Consider the following 18618-nt stretch of genomic DNA (forward strand, 5'->3'; position numbering starts at 1 on the left):
TGTGCCTTTTCTGCTCTATGTGTGCGATATGGGGTGTCAACTTCACAGAGGTCTGGTGAAAAACATGGCGGCCACTGTTACGTTCTGTAACAGCATCTCCAACACACTCACATGATATTGATTCCCTTCCTCTCATGTGAATACATGTACAAGATCAGCTGTTCTCAACCTTTTCTGGATCAGGGCCCACTTGAAAATCTCATCTGACCACTTATTTCGGCTATTGGAAAGCTCACAACATGCTGCATGATATAGCGACGTGTTGTGAGCTTGTTATGTCACACTGTCTGTCTGTCTGTCTGTCTGTCTGTCCGTCCGTGTGTCTGTCCGTCTGTTTGTCTCTCTCTATCTACAGTATCTCTGTGTCTGTGTGCATCTCTCTGTCTCCTCTGTGTGTCCACGCTCGTGTGTGTGTGTGTGTGTGTGTGTGTTGTGTGTGTGTCCAAGCTCGTGTGTGTGTGTGTGTGTCTGTGTACGAGCGCATTCATGCAGACTGTTAGTATCATTTCCTCTGGAGAAGTGTTGAGCTTTTTTTTTTAAAAACCTCATCCAATCAGACACTGTTCTGCACTCACTTCCTGTTCCCTCTGATCAACAGGAAGTGTGGGGGGTGGGTCCTGCGTGCATATTAAACAGCTGTTACACACACTGTTGTGACTGTGAGGTCAAAGGTCACAGGTACACAATAGTCATACCAGACAGTTTAGAAAAGAAAATGTTTGGTCGCCCAAAGAGAGAGACATCAGGTTGAAAGTGGGAGAGAAGTGAACATGAGCACAGATGACACATTATTTCACCCCAATTCAGTATAAATATTATTATATAACATTCTGACATTAAAATTACATACAAATCAAAAACCTGTCTGTCTCAGCAACACTCTTAAAAGACAAAAAATAAAAACAAAGTCATGTGACTTTCTGGTTTCTCGTCCTCATACACTAACTGATTCAAATTAAAACCATCCTGCTTCCTCTTTATCTCTGCTGTCTGTCTTTCTGTCTGTCTGTCTGTCTGTCTGTCTGTCCGTCCGTCCGTCCGTCCGTCCGTCCGTCTGTATATCAGCATTGAGTAGTTCTGTTTTTTAGATTTTTCTTTTTTAAATTGAGATGAGCCTGAAACGTTTCAGCTTCGATTTTCATTGATTGATTGAATACTTTATTAATCAGAGATGAAAACAGCATGTGGTACAGTAAGACACTCTTATGTACAAAAGAGATGGGAAAATTACTTTTACCTCCCCTTGTGGTCTTCTGATAGCCAGTTTTGAAAGAAACCAGTGTTTCACATGTCAGGGCATTCCACATTTTGGTGACAGAGCAGTAGAATGAGGATTTCCCCATGTTTGTTCTACATTTAGGTAGTACCAGATCATGGTTGCTCCCTCTAGTGTTGTGGCTGTGGGTGTCACCAGTGGCGCCGGCGCCTGTTTAATTAAAGGACACTGTGTCCCCCCACTATTCAGTCCAGCCAAAAAATAATAATAATAATATAATTTATAAATAATAAAATCAGTCCAGTCCCCCACACCTCGCGACCACCGCGAGCGCGAGGCGAACCGAATTAACCGAAATAACTGAATTATCCCCCCCAAAAATCAACAAACCCACCCGAAATAACCCGAAAATGTTCTGTCCACATGCACGCGCGCGAATGTGTCCCCCCAGGTCATATTCCATTCCGGCGCTCCTGTGTCACTCACTTTGGAGAAGTAGTTCCGACAGGTATTACTTATTGTATCTAATGTTGGGCCTGTCTTTTTAGGCTATAAAAGGTTCAAACATATTCAAAAGCATTAAGAACTGTGCCTGTAGATCTGCTGCTTTGGTTATTTGTTCTACAAGGATGTAGGCCTGCAGACTTGCCAGGTGCACCGTTGCTCCAATCTGCAACAAACTTGTGACAAACACTGTTCAGTGGTCTGCCATGACAATAGTCACATTATAAACCTAAATTGCACACATACTGGAGTGCAGTGTTACAGCAGTGTTTAACACTTCAAATGGTCATGAATCGCTGACCATTGCTTTCATCAGCACAATAGAGGACTAGATTTTCAGGCCTGAAAATCTAGTTAACCCTAAAATGATTAACGGTCTTTTCATGTGATCAGTGTGCAGCTATACCAAGGTTCAAGGTTTCTTCATTGAATGTATACATTGCTTGTATTAACAATGTTATATATAGCTCAATTATGATCAGACAGATTAAAATATTAAATGTTACTCGTGATTCTTTTCAATCCAGAACAAATCAACAAATCAAACAACATGTAACAAAAATGCGTTAAACTTTATTTGGCCAATGAAACATCTCAAAGTAAAGCAAAATATCACATTTATTATAATGAGGATGTAGCTCGTACCATATTTAACATTTATGTATCAAAGAGTAAAAAGCACAATGTTTTAAAATAAACGTTGGATCCCAATGCTTATTTAAAAAAATATATCTTCTCCAATGTATTTTTATAAATGCACTATGGCATGTAAAGTACCGTTGATCAACTAACTATTTCCAGTGGTCTGACATCAAACAATAAAACAAGAAAACAAAGTGATTTGATCCCTGGTGCTCTCGGTTTCAAACTAGCAACCTCCACTCACTCAGTAGCATCATACTGTATGACCTGAGACTTGTGTTAATAAAACTCATATCAACATCATGGTGTCATGTACAAATATGACATTATGCAGAAACATCAGCTATGTTTTGTTAAGGTGCTGTACGTGATAGTTTGTTTTAAAAAAGTGTTTTGTTAAAAGCTTCTTTTTTTCTGATAGTAATCATTGCTATAGAGAGTTTGTTCAGTAACAGGGGTTTCCCCGTCTCTCCAGTTCTTTAATAAAACAGAAAAATATAATTCTGGTCGGGATACCAGTTTAATCCAAGAGAGAGAACCCCACAAAAATACATTTTCAGCATAAAGTTTATATTCCAATTCCAATTTTGTCTGCAAATGTTTTTCCCATCACTTCCAATTTCACTTGTTTATCCTGTATCCTGTATGTATCAGAATATAGAGCTGTTTAACAGATTTTAACACAAATATATCACTTCACCTGCACCTTTAATGTTCAGTATTGTGTCTTATGTGTCTGGACATTATGCTGCTTAAAATCACCTGGATAAACTATGGGATGTTATCAGGATTCTGAAGCATGGGATGCTAGTCCTGTCGCCATGGTTACACACATCAATACATTCACTGTTAACAGCAGGACTGGTTGTAACATCAGTTACCACGGCAACATGGATATTAGACAGCAGATAGATAATATGACAGTAATGCCACTGATTGTACTCATTACACTAATTAACTCCATCCAATTAGACTAATTATTTGTAATGCCATGACAGCTGGGATTAACAATGAATTAAATGGACACATTAATAGCAGGTGTAAATGTAATGTGGATTAATATTAAAGGAGCATTTCACACATTTTCAACCTTATCTATATTGCCCCTCACTAGTGCTCCTTATAAAATGGCACAGTCTGTCTATTCACTCTGTCTCATTGGTGGGCTGTGGACACATCAGAAACCTGCCTACCAGTGACATCATGATTCTATGCTAATAGAAACTACTACAACTAAATAGTTTTGAAATCTTGTTTGAAATGACTAAACCTGCCTACCGATGATATCACAGGTTTCTGAACTGCCCACAGCCTACCAATGAGAGAATGGTGCCATCTTTAACACATTCCATGCCAGAGTTTAATCTCATAATGTACTCACCAGTGCCAGCGTTTTATTGTTGTTTTTTAGTTTTTTTCATGTCGCCACAGACCTCGCTAAATAAGTTAAAAGTGCGCGTTCATTTGGTTCTAAACACACAGCGGATCCGTGAGAAACGGCCAGCGAAAACAGTTTCCAAATGCGAGCCGCCATCTTGAAGATACAGCCGATCAACGGTAAACAGTGATCAGCGAGGAGAAAAACAACAACCGAGAAAATCGAGTTTTAAACAGGATCCCAGACAGGAAGCGGATACGATCGAAAAAACCGGAACCCGAATAATTCCGTTTCCGACCGGAAACCGGAAACGGAAATGGATCAAAAAAATTCGGAAAGTAGATCTACGCGACTGGCACGCTGCGGCTTTAAATAGGTTCGCGTAGATCTACGCGATTGGCATTCAATGTGTTAATGAGCATCAGTGAGGACCAATTATATGAAGATGAGGTTGACAATGGTGCTCCAGCTAATGTCAGGAATGAAGCATTTTTATAGAGAATGAGAAACTACTTTGATGACAGAGATCTATTCATGTTATCACCAGTGTTGGGCTTCTTACAAAGAAAAAGGTAACTCATTAGTCTTTCCAAAAGTAATATCAATACTTTACTTATTACTCCCTGCCAACATTACACTCGTTATATAGATTTCCTATTACACCCTATAAAATTGTTAATTGCATCCTTTCTACTGAATATCCTGACTTTGCAGTACATCACTAGCAGTTTTTCTTCTCTACAGCTTCTCCTCAGTGTTGATAAGAGTGAACAAATAGAACAGGTCCACTCATATGGTTAAATTAACACTATCTTAGACACATCAAGACGCTAACCATCTCCACCCAAAGTTCCACCAAGGCGCATGAACATTTGAACAAGTTACTTTTTGGGGAAGGGTAACTATAACTGGGGTGACTATAGCTGAATGGGTAGAGAGGCCGCCTGGGAAACAGAAGGTCCCAGGTTTGATTCCCAACCCTGGCAATGTGTCGAGGTGTCCCTGAGAAAGACTTGAACCCTAATTTCTCCTCCCACCCCACAGCAATCACACTGAGCTGGGTGAAGCTGAAAACTGAATTCACCCTGTGGGATGAAAGTCTAATTATTATTAACTGTAATATTATTACTGAAATGTTATAGTAATTAGTTATACTGCTCATTACTTGGAAAAGTAATGTCATTATAGTAATGTGTTTCTACTTTCTAGCAATGCTAGAAACTAGTAACACATTACTGCCCAACACTGGTTATACAGAAAAAAATCACATCCAAGTTTTCTTTTGCTGTTGTTGCAAAATTCATACAAAAATATTAAAGCCCCTCCCTTCCCTGCAGACGTACACATGTACATATGTAGTACTAGTACACAGGTACAGTCATACATACAGTATGTAATACTAGTACACATGTCCATTAATTGGTTTGCAACAGGTTCTTGATGTGTTTGGAGGTAGACTCGTCGTTTAGATGTTTGGTCGTGTACCTGAGGAGAAAACACACGTTTCATACAATCTACATTTGATTTATAAATCATTTAAAACGCTCAAATAAGACTTGATGGCAGATATAGAATATTGTTCACAGTGAAATAATAATAATTAAACTGTATTCCTTCCACCATAACAAGAGTTTTGCATAGTTGAGCCTTGAAATGTCTAATGTTAACTCTCTCAGTGCCAGACCCCGAGTTATCCCGAGTTTTTGGGTTATACCCTCAGTGCCAGAACGAGAAATCCTGAGTTAAAAAAAAAAAAAAAAAAAGTGTTCAGAACCCAAGATATCATTATCTGAAGATTTGCAGCTCCATCCACTCTTTGTTTAACCTATAACTGAAAAAGGCTGTATCTCGCTTCCTAAGCACTTTTTTTTTTCTTTGAAAAAAATAATAATAATTCTGGCATGGTTCGCAATAATTTTTTTATTTCATTGGCACTGAGAGAGTTAATGAAAATGCATTTAAGAATCTTCATGAAGATTCATTTAAGAATCTTCATGGAGGGAAAATAAATGGTTTCAAATGAAAATATGATTGATTATTGTGTTAAGTTCAATCAATAATTGATTTTATTGACCGTCATATTAGTCAGATATTGAGTTAAAGATGTAATACATGACATAATAATACTACTACTACTACTACTACTACTACTACTAATAATAATAATAATAATAATAATAATAAGGGTAATAATAATAATAATAATAATAATAATAATAATAATAATGTGTTGTTTGAACCTGAGAGCATTGAGCAGACCCTCCACACTGTTTGGAGGTTGTTCCTTCAGGACCTTGATGCAACCTTTCATCTGAAAGAAACACATCACACCTCACATCAAAACACACATCACATATCACATCACATCATTTAATAAACACATCACACCTCACATCACTGAAACAGATCACTGAATGTTAAAGAGGTATTTCACTTTAAAACACTTGAAAGTGAAAAATGTACATCTTCACTGGACGTAACATGACTTTCTCCATAGCAACCAGACTGGCTAGACAACTTGCTTATCAATGCATTGGCTAATAGTTGTGAAGTCATTATTTAAAGGTAGGGTAAGTGATATTTTTTGGTTAAAAAAAAGCACTATATTCTGATAGTAATCATTGCTATAGAGTGTTTGTTCAGAGTCTCCCCGTCTCTCCAGCTCTTTATAAACAGAAAATACATTTTCAGGTAGGTGACACATTTTCAGCCAATCAGGAGAGAGTACCCATTTATCAGCTTCACTTTTATAGAGTTCTAGTTCCAAATGTGTCTGCTCATTTCTTTGTGTCGTCACTTCCAATTGCACTTGTTTAATCTGTATCCTGGCTGAGTTCTCTTAGCCTGGTAAACCCTCCCTCCGGAAATCTTCTATTCTATTTGATTCCAGGAGTGAGTCTGGCCTGATCGCCCATTCTGCAATATTGGCTGCAGGCTGAGTTGGGCGGAAGTAATACCGTTGACTGACAACCCCTTCAGCCAATGATATTTTTTCCCCTTCAGCCAATCAGCAGTTCACCAGTCTAATGTGACGTCAACGGGACTTTTGAGACAGCCAAGCCCAAAATGGGTTGCCTTATTCGGGTACATGGGTGTCACTGCCCACCCCTACCGGTTCTCTAAATTTTTATTTTTAAATAGGCTTTGTCATGATTAATTGACCACATATATGAAGTTAAACAACTAAATTCTATCCAAACGATATCTTATAAGTAAATTCCGTGCCTCAAAATAGAAGTTAGAGAGCTTTTTGAAGTCAAAAAATCGCGGAGATTATAGCGGACAGAAAAAGATGGCTGCCGTTCGTGTTTTGGGCTCACTCGAACTCGCCACCTGATTGGCCAACTGTCGCTGTCAATCACAGAACGATGTGCGACGACGCTGATAGGCTCGGTTAGCTGGTAATTCCACTAGAAACCCCCACAATGGGCTATCAGGCCAGACTCACTCCTGGAATCAAATAGAATAGAAGATTTCCGGAGGGAGGGTTTACCAGGCTAGAGTTCTCTATCCTGATTGGATAAAATTGGTCTCCTGACCTGAAAATGCATTTTCTGTTTGATAAAGAGCTGGAGAGACATGGAGACTCCTGTTACTGAACAAACACTCTATAGCAATGAGTACTATCAGAATATAGAGCTATTTAACACTTATTTTAACCAAAGAAAATCACTTACCCTACCTTTAAATGGTTTGCCACATCGAGTTTATCTGATATAATTATTATGACATAACACTGATATCCATGTTCAGGTTATGAGTATTAGGCTTAAGTATATCTATTACTGTATCCTAGTTGTTACAAGGACTGCTTTTTTTTAGGGTTGATGCTCAATTCTGATTGATCAGTCACCGAATTCAGAGGGTTATTTCTCGATAGCAGACCGCTGCTACGAAGAACAGACCATTGCTTTGGACAGAGCACCTCAATCAATCAATGGTACTTGTTTTTTTTTTCCCGTATTCAACATGGCAGCCATGTAAACAAACACACAATGTCATTTTACAGCTAAACAGTACACTCAAGAATGTTTTTGAAAACATTTGGGCCAAATTAATTATTTCTTTATTAAGTAGCAGTGTAATAAGCAGGATAATGAACAGTGATAAAGGCCTAATCATCCTGTCAGGTTTATTTATCATCAATGACCTGCTCGGCTCGCTGTTCATTATCCCTTGCATATTCGCTGAACAATTGCTCCTCCCTGGTTTTCATTCATTGGTAAAAAAATAAAAAAGATAATTTCTTGACTTGATGGCTTTTAAAATATCAGCATTCATCCAGGATTCTGTTCCAAGTGGAATTATGTCAACCTTGACAGGGGCAACTTTGTCAAGTTTGGTAAAGGTCAGGCTGGGGGTTAAGGGTCAGGCTATGGGTTCAAGGTCAGATTGAGGTGAAAGGTCATGGTGTTACATACATCTATATTGGATGTTTTGATGAAGGCTCCAGCAGGATGGACGTAGTCATACAGAATGATGACTCCAACCATGACCCTGAGACAGAACAACACCGTCTCCTCACTGGTAAAACGACTCTTGTACTCCCTGTAAACACATCATCATCATATTATCATCATTAAGGGTGTCACGATACACGATACGTATCGAAATCGAACCGAAAATGACGTTCGATACAGTGTATCGAAATCAAAAGCTGTATCGCGATTCAAGGGTTAATTTTAAAAAAAGACTCCCGCACATGCCCACATCCGATTGCACGTCCGGGTGAAGCCATGCTCGAGCCGCTGTTGTGTTTTTCCGTGCATCGCTCATGCGTGCTTACGACGGGGGAGAAAAAAAAGACGACAGGACAAACCCACACACACCACAGAGGAGTTTGGAGGAGACAGAGAGAGAGACTGCTGTAGCGTTGCATCTGTACTTTACATTTCACCATGGCCACTGCTGAAGCCAGCGATGGTAATGATGATACACAAACGGAAGAATTGGAAAACCCTCCCGCTTCCTTTAAGTCAAAAGTCTGGCAATATTTTGGCTTCCCAGTGAATTATGAGGGCACCCGACGCGTTGTTGACAAAACGGCTACCGTTTGTCGATTATGCTTCACACGCGTATGGCTTAGCTCAGGGGTCTTCAACGTTTTCAGCCCAAGGACCCCCTAGTTGAGAGAGAGATGAAGCAGGGACCCCCTCCATATTGTATAAAATTGTGTTTCAGATGAAACTTTTTTAGTTTACTTGGTCTTCTCTTCACCTATACCTCTTTGCCAACGCCTCGCAGCGTGAGGCGTTGTGAGCTTGTAGATCTGCTATTTTTGGATAAAGTTCACCTCAGAAAAGGGATGGGGTTAAGGTTAAAAAAAAAATCATATTACACAAAGATTTGGCGGACCCCCTGTAGTAACTCTGAGGACCCCCTGTTGAAGACCCCTGGCGTAGCTTATTATTCACATTTCTTCTTTTTTTTGTTCGTTTGTTAAAGCTCTTACCTGTTCAAACAATGTGAACTACTTACTTTAAGTTTAAGAACATGTAACCAAATAACAGTTGTGTTTGGATCCTTTTTTCTTACATGTTCAACTTTGTATTTAGATTTTATTTAGTTATAGAGCTTCACAAGAATGTTGTTAACTCATCTTAAAGAAGAATCTGAAAATGACGTTGTTGTAAGGGCATAAAACCCTTTTTGTTATTCTCATTCTCATTTGATGTTATTCAAATAAAAGGGACTTATTGAGAAACATGTGTTTTTCTTTACAAATCAAGACAATAGCCTAAATTAATAATCATATAGCCCTCAAAGCTGAAAAAAATGACGTTTTAAAAGTATATATCGTATCGAAAATTGAATCGAATCGTGACCTTAAAATCGAAAGTCGAATCGAATCGTGGATTAGGCGTATCGTGACACCCCTAATCATCATCATCATTATATTATCATCATCATCATTATATTATCATCATCATCAGCATTCAATGCAATCGGCATTTTGTAATAATATTTAAAATCAATATATTGCATTAACAGTGGCGGAACAACTGAAAGCCGGGCCGGGAGGCACAGCACAGTGATCAGGCCCCCCCTACGCACCCACGCACGCGCGCGGTTCTAGGGTTAGGGTAGGGTTAGGTTAGGGTTATGTTGTTTAATTCTTATTTTTGCCTGATTTTACCGATTTATTATCTGACGGCCCGGGCCCTCCTGGGTCGCGGGCCCGGAGGCGGCCGCCTCCCTGGCCTCCCCGGACGCTCCGCCACTGTGCATTAACCCATTTTGGGCGGGAACCCCTATTTGTAACTACACCTTTCAGGACGGGAACCCCTTTTGGGGTTCTTGTTGCTATGTACAGTATATAGCAACATACATTTGTTGTAATCTTTTGTTGTTGTAAAGTTTTTCAGAAAACTTGGGTCAGGATTTAGAAGGCATTTTTAGAATCGGCCTCAGGTCTAAATGGGTTAATATTCATGCCAATAAAGTCAATTGAATAGAAGAGAGTGAAGTGTCTTTCACACATGCACTGTAACATAGAAGTGTTCCAGACTTTAAACGGTGGGACTGTATGCGTGAACACAAATGTCTGACTCAGTAGGTACTTACTTACTAATGTTTTCTCTGTGTGTATTTACCCCAATGCACCCTTATTATAAACATTTGAGCATGAGAAATAAACATACACAAATAGAATCATGATTTCATTACAGTAATTATAGCGGTTTGTTCTGCATGGGACGGTGTGTCAAAGGGAGACTGCATATCAACCACTTCAATTCCTAAGCAGATTTCACACTGTTAAGTAGGAGTAGCTAACATGTGCATCAACCCAGACACCGGCCCTCTGCTAATCAAACAGACTATTTACAGTTATATGAGAACGCATTTGAAATGCACATTCTCCTGTTGCGTGCTACCTGTACATGTATGAAAGGACAACACTGGACAATGTCCCCACCTGGTTGCCAGGACATTTTCCGTGTGTGTGTGTGTGTGTGTGTGTGTGTGTGTGTGTGTGTGTGTGTGTGTGTGTGTGTGTGTGTGTAGGAAGTGAAACAAACAGAAGACGGTATTGAACTCACGGTGTTTCCAGCATCACCTTACACACACACGCCATGGTGCTCAAACAGTCTGTGGTGTTTTCTACCGGAACGTCTGGATTCTGGAACACACCAGCACAACCACAGTGTGTTACTGTTGTAAAGGAAGCTAACCAGTACAACCACAGTGTAACAATCGCCCTTTTACTTTAAAAAGACAACTATTAACTAAAAAGGAAAACAACAGGATTGGCAGGATTTTAACTTAGGTGAATTTATTTAAGCCACAAAAATAATAATCGTCCTCACAAAATGGTAATTAAATAATACACTTTGGGCTTCTAAATTGACTTCTGTCCCTACCTCTGTCCCTAACAAATGAAACAAACAAACAAACAGATCAACACTCGATAATCAACACTCATTATTCACTTCAAACACTCCTCCCAACCCAAACAATTCACAAGTCCAAGCGTAAACAAGAAACAATTCACAACGGAAGAGAGGGTCGTTATAGCAGAACATTGTTTACTCGCTTTTCCTAGGCTAATATACAGTCCCACGTTTAGGTCCAAACGGATACTTCTTACCGCGGTCCCGAGTGTCTAGTACTGTAGTTCCTTAGCTCCAAAACGAAAAGCAAACGTCATCCGCGACGACGGTCATAATAATAATAAGTTCGGGGCACCCCTATAATTGTAATCCAACAAGAAACTCTGGCTGGCCTCGGCTCCTCGCGACTCCAACACCGACCGGCGGCACGCTCCCCAAACACCGCAGCGCTCGAGCTCCACGGCCTCGACGGCAGGTCTTCTCCTCCGCGAGTCCGCTGGGCTCGTAAGTTCCTCGTAGTTGGCTGCAGCTTACTATTGCGTTCAACCTTTGTTTGGTAAACGGTATTAACTGGCGCCTCGGAGATCTCCGCTTTCCCACCCGTTCCCTCTGGTACACGGGATGTTTGTTCGATCTCCCCTCCCCCCGTGGCACACCCTCTATTTCTAAAGTCGGGTGGCTCCAATGTTCCAATCACCCACAGCACTCAGCCCCATTACCCCTCACGTGAATAGGAAATGTCCATATATCTCATAGTGTTCAACATGTTACATATCCCACGTATATAATAACATGCATAAGTGAATCAGATGTTACAATATCAATCAGATATAATAACATCCATATATCAAGCAGATAATTATAATAAATATAATGTGCATTTGTCACAACAGTATAATACTGTTGTACTGGGAGCTGACCAGTACAACCACAGTGTGTTACTGCTGTAAAGGGAGCTGACCAGTACAACCACAGTATAATACTGTTGTACTTGGAACTGACTAGACAGTCAGTCAGACAGACAGACAGACAGACAGACAGACAGACAGACAGACAGACAGACAGACTTACATCAGCGACAAACTTGGTCGTTGCATCGCTGAGTGTTTTCAACATGGGCGTGGCGCTGGCATAGAATAGAGACATCCGATTGGCTAGCTCATTGTTGACATCAAAATCACCCTCTGACTGAAAAAACAAAAACAACATAGCCGTCAATAAACCTTTACTGACCAACATCGTGTGTGTGTGTGTGTGTGCGTGCGTGCGTGCGTGCGTGCGTGCGTGCGTACGTGCGTGCGTGCGTGCGTGCGTGCGTGCGTGCGTGCGTGTGTGCGTGCGTTGTGTGTGCGTGTGCACACGTGCATGTGTTGTTGATTGGCCAGATCTCACTGACCTCTGCCACTAGACAGCAGTCCAGTAAAAATGGGCAAAAAACAAGTAAGTTTCCATCTCTAATGGATTCATTACAGACCCCGGTGTGGCTGTAGAGGCTACTCTCACCCAGCAGGGGGGGACATTAGACTACAGAAAGACACATCTAGAAGTTCTTGCTCAATATGACACAGACTGAGGCCAAACACCATTGGTGAGGACTTCCATTGCAGGGAAAGTTGGCCTGTGTTGATTTTGCTCTCTTTCACATTCCATGTACAAACATTCTGCTATTGGTGAGGATGTTTTCAAATTCCCTGTCAAAGCAAGACTGCAAGTATTACCAACAAAGTACAATGTGTCAATCTGCTATCCTAACGTCCATAGTCCACTCTGTTTAAACCATTGAGTCTGAGCAACATCTAGAATCCATTGCACACATTACAAACGGATGTAGTGTAGTGCATATAAAAACTTGTATGTGCAGTATAAAATGGATAGTACCATCAAGTGTCACCAGAATGGTTTAATTATACTTGTGAGGTCGTTGCTAGCATTCCTAATATACATGATGTTGTTTTTGTTGACAACAGTCACAAGGAAGTCCTGATTTTAAAAGTAGGCTTTTTTTTAATGTATTTGTATCTATACAGTAACCAGGCTTTACAAGATAAACATTTAAAGTACTGCACCAAGCCTGGACCATGTATAAACGTAGGCCTACTTACTTACTGAACATTGCTGGTATGACAAAGAGCAAGGCGAAACAACTTTCCAAATACTGCTCTTTCAGCTGTGTGCGCACGTGCGTGCGCGCGTGCATGCGTGTGTGCGTGCGTGCGTGCGTGCGTGCATGTTTAACATGCATTCTTACATTGATATTATTGATCCTCATGCGGCTGATGGTTCGTCTGTAGTAACTGAAGTCATTCTGGATGGCTGGATTAGTCATCTGACACACACACACACACACACACACACACACACACACACACACACCAAAAACAAAAGTATAAAAATGTTTTTTATGACATAACCACATATTACATATCACTGCTGTCGGGCAGAAACGTTGTATCTCCATATTTCAATGTATGCTTTTTTTTTTATAAAAAGAATGCCCTGCTTTGTCGCTCAAACGATGGCGATCTGCAAGCTCACAACACCTCACATCGTGATGCATTGTGATACGCTATTCTTGCTATTTTTTAAACATTTTGAAAGTGAAACTGAAGACTCCATGAAATATAAATAAAAGTTGGAAGTTTGGTTATCAACTCGTCTTGTACTGAATTTGTACTATGTTATATCTGTCCCAAAAATGACCAAATGTTTTTAGAGAAAAAAATACGAAAACAAGAGACAGGACAGGACAGGAGAGGAGAGGAGAGGAGAGGAGAGGAGAGGAGAGGAGAGGAGAGGGGAGGGGAGGGGAGGGGAGGGGAGGCGAGGCGAGGCGAGGCGAGGCGAGGCGAGGAGAGGAGAGGAGAGGAGAGGAGAGGAGAGGAGAGGAGAGGAGAGGAGAGTTGGTACCTTCAGCTCATCAAATCTCAGGGTGAAATGGAGGATCTCAGCAAACTGTCTGGCCAGAGCTTGTTCCTGCTCCAGATGCTGAGTGGGAGAACTGCGAGCACTGGTGAGAGCGGCCAGCAGACCACGAAGACTACACTCTGGAAACAATATACAACATGAATTTACATTATAGAATAATATAGTCATTCGACATACAGTAAATAAGAAGGTAAATAAATAGTCACATACGTAGAGTGCAGAGAGAACAATGTAGTGACTTAAATAAACTAGGATACAGGTAAACAATGAACCTAGCATCTGTCTTAACAACACAATAAACTAGGATACAGGTAAACAATGAACCTAGCATCTGTCTTAACAACACTATATGCATTAAGCAGTGGCGGGCCGCCACGCCTTAAATCTGGCCGCCACAGTATGATTTTTTTCATTATTATTATTATTATTATTTTTTTTAATCATGGACATATTTGTCTATAGTGTAGGTCTAATAAAAGTATATTTTCCGAAATCTGGAGATTCATATGTAAACTATACAGATATTTTCCTGCTCATTACTGTGCACATGTACTATGTCTTCGTGTTTGAGCACAAATATGTATTTTGAGAACCCAAACATTTTCGTGCATCCTCCCCCACACCTTCAGCTTCTGGCTAGGGGAAACACTGCAACATGCTATCTAAATAACATTAAAAAAATTATAACATCAACCACTTGAACCCTAGCATCCTATTCTGAGGATAATTCTGTGAAAATAGCTGATGTACAAGCTCACAATGCATCGTAAATGTTCGCCTGTTTTTGCCAAATGTTATGACCTGCCTGAAATTGGGACACTATAATAGGTTCCACTGTATTATTGTTAATAATAATAGGTTCTATTGTATTAATGTTACTATTAATCATAATAGTTTGTGTTATTGTTCTTACCGAGGTTCTGACTGAACTCATAGAATCTCTTGAGTTTTCCGACCAGAGGAACCACAGCCGCCCACGCTCTGTCCTGAACACACTGCTGACTGGGATTCTGAATGGCCTGACACACACACACACACACACACACACACACACACACACACACACACACACACACACACACACACACACACACACACACACACACACACACACACACACACACACACACACTTAAAACACTAACAATCATACACTGAATAGTTATGAAGAGAAGAGGAGAGGAGAGATAGCCTGACTCCAGAGGAAGGCCCTGGGCTTCTTACGGTCAGGGTAAACACATCTCTACCGTGCTTTTCCATGGGAGGTTGTCCACCACCAGGGCAGCTTATTGGGATCTATCTTGTTTGTGATTTCCATGGATAGGAGAGGAGAGGGTATACGGTTAGGTGGGCTAAGGGTTGTATCACTGCTGTTTGTGAATGATTTAGTCCTGATGGCATCATTGGCCTTTGACCTCCAGCTTTCACTAGATCACTTCACAGTTAAGTGTGCAGCGGCTGGGATGGTGATAAGCATCTCCTAATCTGAGACCATGGTTCTCTGCAGGAAAGCGGTGGATTGTTCACTCCGGGTAGGGAATAAGTTCTTGCCCCAAGTGAAGGAGTTCTAGTATCTTGTGGTCTTGTTCACGAGTGATTAGAGGACGGAGCAGGAGATCAGCCTGCGAACCGGAGCAGCAGGAGCAGTTTTAGTCACTGTACCTCACTGTTGTGACCAAAAGATAGCTGAGCCAGAAGGCAAAGCTCTTCATTCCTTCTCTTACCCATGGTCATGAAGTTTGGGTCAAGACTGAAAGAATAAGATCACAGATGGCTGGCGTCTCTCTAAGGGCAGGTACACACTGTAGGACTTTTAAAGTGGTCGGAGGTCGTCTGATCGTTAAGAATTTCACACTACAGGAGTTTATTTCTTGAAATCGGCTGTCATATATCGTTGTAGTTTACACCCTATAGATTGATCCCCGACCAGGGATTACACACTGTAGGATAGTTCACTAGGATGCTGTCCAGAGTCAGACCCAATACATACATGTATTTGTTTTTATTCCAATTCATTTTAATCGACGTCTCCCGTGATATATCTCCCTCTCCGTCTCCCTCCCTCTTGCTCTCTCTCTCTCTCTCGTCAGAAGCAGTCAGCGTTGCCATGTCCGCTTATTATAAGAGACTTTGGGCTTGTTTTTCTGTAGAGTTGCTTGTAAATATTGGTTGTTGTGGGGTGCGTTTTTTGGGCTTATTTGTGTAGTTGCTTATTTGGCCTTGTTTCCTAATGTTGTTTAAACCAGTGGTTTAAACAACACATAATATGTATTTGTCCACAGACCCCCCTTCTGAAAATATGTTGTGCCATCATAGACCCCCATACAAGATTTGTGTGGATTTGGAAAATATTCCACAATTTTCTCAAGATTTTTCTTTGAAAATAGCTGCGACGCGTTGTGAGCTTGTAGATCGGCTATTTTCAAATATCCAATGTATTTGTAAATAGGTTTAAAGTGCTCAAGTGGCCTTTTCTTGGGCTTGTTTTCATAGGCCTGGTTGCTTATTTCTCTCGCAACATCTGGCAACGCTGTTCAGACACAGCGTGTGTCACACGCATGCTGTAGTGCACTCACAGACACACACACACACAGAGCTCGCTCTCGCTCTCTGTCTCTGTCTCTCTCTCTCTCTCTCTCTCTCTCTGTACAATTCCTCTAAAATAAACAGCCACCAGGCTCGCTCACTCTCTCATTTTGTTTTATAGTGTTAACTTAATACAGGACTGGACGGTAATATTGCGGTAGGGACTGTTTGTTGTGGTCAGATCCAGCGACGCTCCTCTAGCCACGGTGGCTGTAATGTGCTCTCATTGGCTGTAGGGTGCATCTCCTCGCAGAGTGGTCTCAGCTCCTTTCATACTGTATGATACTGTCTGATCTCCTGTCTGCGACAGGGCCGAATAACTAACCAGATAGATATTTGAAAACGGTCGCAAAGCCATCCCAGAGCGTACGATCGCGGCCAGATCGTGTCGCTGTGCCTTTCACACACAGCGAGCATTATCTTGCCGATCAAAGGCCGATCTGCGTCAGATCGGGAGGTTTTGTCGGCGAGCGCCAAAAAAGGTCGCAGACCAAATCTCCTGCAGTGTGTACCTGCCTTAAGGGATAGGGTGAGAATGTAATTAACCCAGGAGAGACTGGGAGCAGAGCCGCTGCTCCTTCATGTGGGAAGGAGCCAGCTCTGTAGTGCAGGGGTTTTCAACTGTTTTTGACGTAGGGACCACCATCCTCACTAAGAGCAACCTGGGGACCACCACTATTGTGCGTGGTGGGTCCATCATAGACCCACCGCACACAATAGTGGTGGGGGGTTCATGCACCACTGGGAGCTTTTAAGTTACAGTGTGCAAACGTCTATTATTTTATATATTAATCCACTGTTGGTCCTGCACCTGCCATCCAGCGGATGTGCCAGTCTTATTTTTTCTATAGGGTTCATGCACCATTCCATGGATTAAGATTAGGTTTTTTTTCTTACTTGTTACTCATTAATCACAGGCTACATTCAAAAAAGCATTTTATTATCAGTAAAGAGTAGGGATGTTCTATATTGACTTTTTTTCCGATATCCGATATTGCCCAAGTCCTAATTTCCGTTACCGATATCAACCGATACCGATATATGCGGTCTTTTCACCAAATGTCAACTAATTGTCAGGAAACAACATCACATATCTAATCAAATAAAATAGCTATAATATTATCAATATAATATCTAATAAAATACAGTGATTTTGTTTGTTTTCAATGAAGTGAGTCCTGTGACTCACTGGTGAGTCCCACTAATCTTAGATTAGATGTTGGCCTATTTGACAGTGCAGAAGCATAATTGCCTTGATGCCTATAACATTAACGAGCGTCAACGAGTGTCAGCTGGACACAGACACACACCTGCCCTCTATAGAGCATCGCAGTTCCCGCCCACTTCCTGGTTTTTCGTGGTGCCGGAAGGAACAACTCAATGCATTTTTCCCATTGACATTTCCAAAAATATTTATATCTATTAATTTAAGCCTCGAATCAAGCCATCATGACATGACATGAATCATGACCATAAAACGTTTGATTCTGTGATTTTTTTTTTGTTGAAAACGGCAAAACAAAGGGTATTTATTAAATATAGTATATCATATAATGAAATATAAAATAAAATAAAATCTCAGAAAAAAACGTTTTATGGTCATGATTCATGTCATGTCATGATGGCTTGATTCGAGGCTTAAATTAATAGATATAAATATTTTTGGAAATGTCAATGGGAAAAATGCATTGAGTTGTTCCTTCCGGCACCAGGAAAAACCAGGAAGTGGGCGGGAACTGCGATGCTCTATATCACTGTGTGGATATGAGTCTGGTGCTTCTATGAGGAAGTTTCTTTTCCAAGGGGGCGGGATCAAAACAATGGCTCTCGACGCAATTGGTTAGACCTACAACCAACTACCAATTACAGTTTCCCATATTTGAATACTGGGCCCTGATTGGTCACCCCAGACTTCGGGAGCAGGAAATGGATTCACAATGGAGCGGTGCCAGACCCAAATCGCCGAGGGCAATTTTGTTTTTGCACTGGCAGATTCGTCTGGTCCCAGGCTAGAGTCTAATTTCTCTGCAAAAGCC

At 41.0% G+C, this 18618-nt stretch overlaps 1 protein-coding gene across 1 annotated transcript in view; it reads right to left on the reverse strand.

Moving 5' to 3' along the window:
* Positions 1-2273: 2273 nt before the first annotated feature.
* LOC308094227 (CYFIP-related Rac1 interactor B-like) overlaps positions 2274-18618 on the reverse strand; it is a 30608-nt gene continuing 14263 nt past the window's right edge. The window contains exons 4-11 of the mRNA XM_080440748.1: positions 14910-15015; positions 13979-14115; positions 13320-13397; positions 12143-12259; positions 10781-10860; positions 8162-8288; positions 5981-6051; positions 2274-5225 (exon numbers count right to left, since the gene is read on the reverse strand). Of these exons, the coding sequence (XP_080296874.1) occupies positions 5156-5225; positions 5981-6051; positions 8162-8288; positions 10781-10860; positions 12143-12259; positions 13320-13397; positions 13979-14115; positions 14910-15015 (786 nt within the window). The 3' untranslated portion in view covers positions 2274-5155. The remainder of the gene's footprint in view (positions 5226-5980; positions 6052-8161; positions 8289-10780; positions 10861-12142; positions 12260-13319; positions 13398-13978; positions 14116-14909; positions 15016-18618) is intronic.

Source organism: Gymnoscopelus braueri (genome assembly GCF_963280865.1).
Source record: "Gymnoscopelus braueri genome assembly, chromosome: 10".
NCBI lineage: Eukaryota > Metazoa > Chordata > Actinopteri > Myctophiformes > Myctophidae > Gymnoscopelus > Gymnoscopelus braueri.